The sequence below is a fragment of the Myxocyprinus asiaticus genome, chromosome 18 (assembly GCF_019703515.2).
Source record: "Myxocyprinus asiaticus isolate MX2 ecotype Aquarium Trade chromosome 18, UBuf_Myxa_2, whole genome shotgun sequence".
Lineage (NCBI taxonomy): Eukaryota > Metazoa > Chordata > Actinopteri > Cypriniformes > Catostomidae > Myxocyprinus > Myxocyprinus asiaticus.
This window is the reverse complement of record NC_059361.1, coordinates 2,550,560-2,560,000: the sequence shown is the minus strand read 5'-3', so window position 1 is coordinate 2,560,000 and position 9,441 is coordinate 2,550,560. Positions and strand designations below refer to the sequence as shown.

General features: G+C 36.2%; 1 protein-coding gene across 2 annotated transcripts in view; it reads left to right on the top strand.

Moving 5' to 3' along the window:
- sema3ab (sema domain, immunoglobulin domain (Ig), short basic domain, secreted, (semaphorin) 3Ab) overlaps window positions 1-9,441 on the top strand; it is a 52,462-nt gene that overhangs the window by 11,577 nt on the left and 31,444 nt on the right. For both annotated transcript variants that reach the window (XM_051724591.1, XM_051724592.1), the window contains exon 2: window positions 5,453-5,613. In XM_051724591.1, the coding sequence (XP_051580551.1) occupies window positions 5,453-5,613 (161 nt within the window). The remainder of the gene's footprint in view (window positions 1-5,452; window positions 5,614-9,441) is intronic.

Genomic DNA, 9,441 nt, shown 5'->3' with positions numbered 1-9,441 from the left:
ACGCAGACAGACCCTTCTCTATTAAGGGGGTTGCCGGTGGCGCACCAAGTGGGCGCATTTGGGACACCCCATGTGTAAAATGTTCAAGGACGTTCAATTCCCAATCCCCTTGTATAACCCTAAAGTAACACTTTCTATGAAGCCCATATTTATAATGCACTGTAAAGGCCTTATAATGCTTTAGTAATGTTTCATAATGCACCTTATTTAAGCAATATCACACGAGCAAGGGTGTGATATGGCCTTACATCAGCATTGCTGTGATTATCTACAGCCTCATGCCTGCGGCTGAATCACAGCAATGCTGATTTAGGGCCATATAGCATGACTGCGAGTGTGATGTTGCTTATATACAAGTGTCTTTCACTATAGAAACCACAATCTCCTCCGCCATTTTGAACAGAAAGTCCTCTCCAATAAACTCTGGTAAGAGGTAAGCATCTTGAGTTTGTGTAATTAATCAGTCTGTTGTGTCTTTCAGCTGTGATGAGCCTTAATGCTGAAGTTGTTCATTTAAAGCCGTTTAAAGCTATTTCCTAGCTTTAGTAGTGTAGTAGTAATATGAGCGATCATGTAGTGCTGATGAATGAAAACACTGACTGACACTGACTCACTTTATGTCACCAACTGGCTCATATTACACACAAAAATTGTTTTTTGCCACCTGCTGGCTAAAATATGTAATGTCACAAAATTAAATGTATAGAGACAGATAGCTTTTAACACATCTGCACAAACACAAGCAGAGTGATACACACAGTGATGGTGTGAGACCATCAGCACTCGTGTAACGTCTCTTATCCAATCAGATTCGAGGACCGGAACTAACTGTTCTATATAATAAGTTATAACTTCTCATAAAAAATTGTAACAATTATAATACATTATATTCATTACATATTACCTATTCAGTATAATACATTCAAACACATGTAACATCCAATTATATCTGCAGAAGTTATAATGTATTATACATATTTGTAACATATACTGTATATAATATGTATGCTTTAAGTAAAGTGACAAAAGTAATGTCTTCTTATAAACATCTGTAAGATATTTTTAAGTGGTTATAAGACATTACAAGTCATGCTGGAAGTTATAAGCATTACACATGTACACAAACTCTAAATAACACACATTCAGTGTACATTTTGAGATATTACGAAAAACACGTGTAAAGCTACAAGGTTAAAATAGATCAGAAACTCTAAATATTTATGTTGATCACACATGTAGCCAATAAAAAAAATCAAACTGATTCTATACTGGACTCTATTCAATAAACTTTAATATTTGTGCATCTTATTTATAAATAACTTCCATTATATAAGTGTGACTTGTAATGTATTGTATGTTATAAGTTTATGTTATGACTGTTTATAAGAAGATATTGATTTTGTAACTTAAAGCAGTCAAAGAACACTTATAATATGATCATAAAGTCTTTTAACAGTTTACACTATACAGCACTTATAACATTAACTTTATTAACTTCTGCTGTGTTATAACTGGATGTTGCTTGTGTTATAATGCATTATACTCTAAAGTATAACTATGAATAGGGGAAGTCTTATAATGTACTTATAACTGTAGTTATAATTATTATGAGAAGTTATAACTTATTATAAGGTGTATTATGAGACATTATGAATGCAGTATAATGCATTTATAATGATCTTTTACAATGCATTATAAATATAGGATTTGTTTTGCAATAAAGACAAATAAATGTATCTGACTTTTGAAATGACTACTTAGAATTAAATTAAAAAAAAAATGGAGATAAAATATTGATTTGAGGCAGATATGAAGCTAGCACAGCTATGTAGGAAATTGGTTGATTAGAACAATGGACAATTAGCACTCATTAGGCAATACTATTTGACTACAGAATTTTGTGCCCGCCCACTTTTTCAGCCGTCTTGGTTCTGGAAGTATTTTTCCCATTCGTTGTTTGCATGGAGATTTCATAAAATCCTTCATAAAAAAGTTGTGCGCCATGAACCAAACCAACCAGCACCAAGGTGAATCATAACATTACAAACTTTGATTTGAAGCTCTATTATTAAGTGTAATTAACTCATTAGACATCCTTTTGTCTTCTCAAAATTAGTGTATCTTTCTGAAAGAACGATATTTGAAGGGACTTTTTTGTTTTTTAAAAAATGCCCACAATTTTGTGTATGTGTGCGTGCATGGACTGAAGTGATGGTGAGATGAATTCCTGGAGTTTAAAGTATGTCTGAGTGTCTAAAAGGCATTCTGAGTGTTTTTACTGTTTGTGCCAAATGGAAACACCATGGCCACTCCAAACTGAGCTCTCCAAACAAGAGTGAGACTCTCTTTCTCTCTGGCCTCTTTTAACTCATCTCAACCTTTAGTCTTAACCTTTCTACTTTTTTCTTCATCCTACTCTACTCTTCTCCTCTGTGCCACTACACAGTTTTATCTTACCTCTCTCACACTCTCCTCTTTCACTCTTTCCTCCCTCTTGTTTCTCTTCTTTTCCCCTCAGGCCTTTTGAAACACTCTTCTGTCACATTCAGTTCTGTTCTGACAGAGAAACACATATGCGGGTGAGTGTTTGTGCATGGTTATGGAAGTTGCGTGATGCACAATTCACTTAAAACCTCAAGATTTTAGACTCTGAAGTTTTTATCTCTTTTGCATTCTTGGTGACACAAGAAGTTAATTCATTTAGTTTAATTCATTCATTCATTGAGCCTACACTAATTTTGATTTATTTATGTATTTTGCTCTATAGGGTACTTGAGTTTATTGTATGGTTCTTTAGGGAGGTAAAATGTTCTTGATGCTATACTACAGGTTCTTCAGAGCAACATACTGATTCCTGAGTTCTTTAACCCTCATGTTGTCTTCCGGTCATTTTGACCCGAAGAGGATTTTCTTTTGCCTGAAAACGCTAGTTAATGTTATCCTATTTGTCTAAAACTTTCTGACTTTGTTCACACAGGGTATCTAAATCCTTTTTTTTCACTCAAAAATGGAGATGCATAAGCTCATGTCAGTGAGGCCTATGATCAATAAGTTCCAAAAAGAAATACAAAACCTGTCCTAATTGAAATTAAACAAGGTGACAAAAAGATCTAATCATATATTTGGTGATAATAAAGCATAATGAAAGATCTATAAGCTATTTTAATAGGCCGGTCATTTTTGACCGGGAAGACCACATGTGTGACTTTGTGCAATTATTTACTAAATAAAAGCATTTTAAAACAAAGTTTCTGGTTAAACATGAAGGCACACTTGTTTGATAAATAGTACAGAGTGTTTTCATATTTTATTTAATATTGCCAAAATTATCCACAAATATATATATGTATATTTTTTCCAACTAGAAATTAGGTGCATAAGCTCAGGTCAATGAGGCCTACGATCAGTAAGTTCCAAATAGAAATACAAAACAGACAAAAAATTGACAAAAAGATCTAATCCAATGTTTGGTAATAAAATAGCATAATGAGAGTTTTATAAGCAATTTTTAATAGGCCGGTCAATTTTGACCGGGAAGACCAAATTAGATCAAATAAGTATATAACACAGTAATAATTCTGGTTCATTTCGAGTCAGACGTGAATGACCTGCAGTTCATTAAGTTTTTGATTCACAAAAAAAAAAAAAAAAAAAAAAAAAAACGGATGAAAATAGTCAACATTGTGAAGGAAACACTGTTTATTTAGCTGTCTAGATTCAAAAGAACTGAGTTTTGAGAGTCATTAGTTTAGTAATGGGACAACACTAGTCATATTGTATGTTTAATGCTGTAGATTCAAAGGAATCGACTCATAAGAGTCATTCATTGGGGAATCAATCTACACTGGTCACTTTGTATGTTTTGCGCTACAGGTTCAAAAGAATTGACTCATAAGAGTAATTTGTTGGGGAATCAAACTGCACTGGCCATGCTGTATGTTTAACGCTGTAGATTCAAAAGAATCGACTCATAAGATTATTTTATTCCTGCATCGGACTACACTGGTAACGATGTATGCTTCACGTGGTAAATGCAAAAGAATCGACTCATAAGAGTCATTCATTCAGGAATCGGACTACACTGGTCACTTTGTATGTTTTGCACTACTGATTCAAAAGAATCGACTCATAAGAGTAATTTGTCGGGGAATCAAACTGTACTGGCCATGCTGTATGTTTAACGCTGTAGATTCAAAAGAATCGACTCAAAAGATTATTTCATTCGTGAATCGGACTACACTGGTCACTTTGTCTGTTTTGCGCTGCTGATTCAAGAATCGACTCATACGAGTCAGTCATTCAGGAATCGGACTACACTGGAAACCTTCTATGTTTCGTGCTGCTGATTCAAAAGAATCGACTCATAAGAGTCATTCATTCAGGAATCGGACTACACTGGTCACTTTGTATGTTTTGCACTACTGATTCAAAAGAATCGACTCATAAGAGTAATTTGTTGGGGAATCAAACTGTACTGGCCATGCTGTATGTTTAACACTGTAGATTCAAAAGAATCAACTCATAAGAGTCATTCATTAGGGAATCAATCTACACTGGTCACTTTGTATGTTTTGCACTACTGATTCAAAAGAATCGACTCATAAGTGTTATTTGTTGGGGAATCAAACTGTACTGGCCATGCTGTATGTTTAACGCTGTAGATTCATAAGAATCGACTCAAAAGATTATTTCGTTCGTGAATCGGACTACACTGGTCACTTTGTCTGTTTTGCGCTGCTGATTCAAGAATCGACTCATACGAGTCAGTCATTCAGGAATCGGACTACACTGGAAACCTTCTATGTTTCGTGCTGCTGATTCAAAAGAATCAACTCATACGAATCATTCATTTGAGAATCGGACTACACCATAGTTCATATGAACTATCCCTTTAAAGAAGAAATCTCTTACAAATGTAGCCCCTCAGTCCTTCAGTTCACTTAGCAGTATCAGCAATGTTTCCATTGAAACGACTTCTGTGGATTGCTCATGTATAATGTTGTGGTAATGTGTCTGGAGTTCAGAATGAGGTCAGGTTTGGCAGGGAAGATCCAGGAGCCCCTGAGGTTACCCAGTTTTGGCATCATGCAGCTCTGTGCTCTGTGAACAGAAATGACATGAAGTTTCAAATGCAAGCGAATATCATGCACCATGTTCCTCTTTGTTCAAGTGTGTGTAATTATGAAAGCTAAGAAGGCTGGCGCTGTTATTGCAGTTAAAACAACACTCGCACGTAACACGCTAGAGAGAAAGAACACTGGCATCCCTGTTGATCTGCTCACTGTCATAACTCTCAAAAATGAAGATGAGGTTGGAAACAATCACAAGCTTATTTGAAAACTCAGCATATGCGGATTAATGACACAATATTTCTTTCAGTTTTTGAAGTTGTTAGGAGATCATTGCTCCATAATTCACTTCACCAAAAGGTTCTTAATTTTTATCCCCACAGAAATGTTGGAGTCCAATAATTTGCTCACTTTCAACGGATTGGCCAACAGCTCTGCCTATCACACCTTTTTATTGGATGAAGAGAGGGGGCGGCTGTTCGTGGGGGCAAAAGACCATGTCCTGTCCTTCAACTTGATTGACATCAACATAGACCAACAACTGGTAAGAAGATGGGGTTAAAACAGCAAGATCGAGCCACGTGTCACAAATGCTGATTGTTATCTGTGTTGACTGTAACTAAGCGTTTTTCTGGGGTTCTCCTACACTACAAAAATAATTCAAAATAGTCCAGATGGGTCCCTTTTGGTGTTCAGGAACAGTGAGGCCACAATAGGTCTATTTGTCCTGCTTTCTTGCTCTCTCTGAGTACGAACTGAAGCACCAGTGGGCGGGGCCAAGGGTGCATTGATTTTAAGTAGAAGTGGCCATGAATTAATGTGCCCCCAAGTGATGTAGGGAAGTTGCGGAAGTAGAGAACGAAGCATTTTTGCAGCTTGGTGTCAGTAAATGCTTTTATTGCATTGGAGATTAAGTTTTGAGTTCTGAAATGTACAGTATGTTTTTATAGTAGATAGACTTCTTATATGTCAAAACATCAAGGACATTTTTATTCTTCATGACCTTTAATCCCTGACGCAGACCTTCAGCAAAAGAGGGTGAGGTTTCAGAAGCAAAAAAAAGAAAAAACGGCAAGTCGCTAAGTGTTTTTTTTTTTGAGTCGGCTCATTATGATGTAACTGTAAAAAAATTCTGAATATTGCAGTATTGCCTGCAAAGAAGGGTTACAGCATAGAGAGGGTATTTAGGTTGAATACAGTAGAACTGAAGATACTTGCGTTTTAAACATACAGTCTCTCTGACTCTTTTCCTGTCTGCGAACGCAACATCAGCACACAGGGGGATCTGTTTCCAGCGAAACGTGATGAATATTTCGGAGTAAAGCTGTCATAATGATCACTGTGAGTCTGCCTGAGTGCTGGACAAATAATGAACAAAATAAATGCAGCAAAGTACAGTTAAACAGCACTGGCGTTGAAACTTCAGCCCACTTCAGCTTCTACAAAACCTAATAAAAAAAAATGTCCACACAACAATTAAAATAGATACCTTTTAATGTAGATACAGAAGTTATAATCAAGAATTTACCATAGTCAGCAATCATAGTTACCAGTATGTGGGTTAAAGGTCGCAATTTATATTACATTGTATATATAGTGTTGTTATGTTCTCAGCACACTCTATCTAGGGGTTTTAGAGGAGTAACAGGACTGTGGTTTTAAGAGCGATGATCTATACCCTGCCCCAGCACCACAGACAACAGAGTTATTTAGAAACATTTATTTGGCTCAGAAAACAGAAGTATTAAATAACAACTTAAATAGGAAATAGCATCAACTTCAGGAGGGGGAAAAGGCCAAAACAACAAACATAAGAGAGTGTTCAATGAAAAACAACAGAAAATGTACACAAACTCCTTGACTGGCCAAAAACAGGAGAAAACAGTGTAATACAAACAGAAATGGCTCCCACCTCCCTACAGCTTCCATAGAAAAGTTAAACATGAATAACTGAACAGTGTTTAAGCTGTGCAACAGGTTTAAACGTTGAAAAATCACTAACAACAGTAAATAAACGGAAACAATAAATAAACCACGTTTAAGCTACAACAAGCATAAAAGTTGGAGTCACCATCAACAGTAGTTAAAGTAATAATAACTGTGAAAGCTTAAACTAAGCTTTCCAGCTACTCAATCAACAGAGTACTAAGCGGTACAATATAATGCTCTATAAAAAGAACAAAACGGTACAACACGGCATTCTATAAAAGGACAAAGCGGTGCAACATGGCATCCTATAAAATGACAAAGCGGTACAACACAAATGCTCTATAAAAGGACAAAGCAGTCCAACACGGCACTCTATAATAGGACTAAGCGGTACAACACTGCGCTCTATAATAGGACTAAGCGGTACAACATAAATGCTCTATAAAAGGACAAAGCAGTCCAACACGGCCACTCTATAATAGGACTAAGCGGTACAACACTGCGCTCTATAATAGGACTAAGCGGTACAACATAAATGCTCTATAAAAGGACAAAGCAGTCCAACACAGCGCTCTATAACAGGACAAAGCAGTCCAACACAGCGCTCTATAAAAGGACAAAGCGGTGCAACACGGCGCTCTATAATAGGACTAAGCGGTCCAACACGCCGCTCTATAATAGGACTAAGCGGTACAACAGGGTGCTCTATAAAAGGACAAAGCGGTACAACACGGCGCTCTATAATAGGACTAAGCGGTACAACACAAATGCTCTATAAAAGGACAAAGCAGTCCAACACGGCACTCTATAACAGGACAAAGCAGTCCAACACAGCGCTCTATAAAAGGACAAAGCGGTGCAACACGGCGCTCTATAACAGGACAAAGCAGTCCAACACAGCGCTCTATAACAGGACAAAGCGGTCCAAAACGGTCCTCTATAAAAGGACAAAGCGGTCCAACACGGCGCTCTATAAAAGGACAAAGAGGTACAACAACACAACACACTGAGCTGGGACAGGACAAAGACCACCGCTCAGGAGGTTCTCACTCTCTGTGAGTTTCCCCTCTGCTTTTAAGCTGCCTCTCTCCTGATTATTGAGCAGGCTCAGCTGGGAACAATCAACTACCTGCTGGAGAGAGTGTGGGAGGAGCAAAAGAGGAAAAAGAGGGAGAAAACACAGGGAAAATACACACCACAGAAACTCCACAACAAGTGACGTTGACAACTATATACAATAAGAACAATAAAAAGAAATACGTCCCTGGACGTAACAGTGTCCACTGTGCTGTTTCTGTATTATCCGTGAATAAGCATCAATGAATACACCTGCATCAATTTTACACAACCTATATGGTTTATTATTGCATGACATCAACAAATTATTAATTAATTTGCTTAAAACAAAATGCAAAGGATCAGTCATTAACTTCAAATGAGTTGAATGTAATATCTGTCAAATATAACACATAAATATTACATGCCCCTTCTAACATCACAACTGTTTGTGTAGCTTTTAATGTTCTTTCTAAATATTATGTTCTTAAATATTGATTTAGATGATCAAGGTGAACTGTATAATTGTTTTTGTTTTTTTCAGCACATGGATTTTTGTTTAAAATATATTTTTATGTACATTTTCTATTGATCAGCAGTAAAGAGAAAATGTGCTGAAAAAATGAGCTTATTGTCCAGGTCTATTACGTTATTCAAAAATACATTAAAAATGCAGTTCACACAAAACAATTACTTGAATAGACCTCTACTATTATTAAAATGTTTTCAAGTCATTTTGATATTTTCTTTCTGGGGCCTAAAATCAAATGTCAAAGTGGTGTAACCATCTGGAGATGATAATGATAATAAATATCTCAAATATTTCAAAGCTGAAATTTAAAAAAGCTGAGAAAAAAATAAATAAAACAAATATTGGCATAAGTAGTTTGGAATAATCTTTCATTATTATGTCTTAACCCCTTAAACTCTATGGAGAGATAGTTATATATCACCCCTAAATCCAAAAGGGGCACTATATCGGAAAAAAAAGTTTACGCTTAAATCGTTAAAGTCTCTGTATACATAAGTCAGACATATGATATCATTTGAAAGCTTAGAATCTGAACTTTTCACCATTGCTTCTTTATTTGTTACTTAAAATAAGAAACTAAGGCCTCAAAACATTTGCGTTGAGAATGAGCGCCCCCTAGAGGCAATGGGGTAGAGATATTTATATGAAAATAAAAGTCCTTCACATAGCACATAAATGGACATGTCATATATCAAATGAAACCTCTCACTCTCAGAAATGTGACTGTACAGTGTATTTCCTTCCTCTAATACCACAGTTTGAAAGATTTTCAAAAGAATCACAAAGTGAAGTATGATTTCTGTAACTCATCAAATACAAACATCTCTTTTATGCTCTGATAACTGCTGCTGTAAG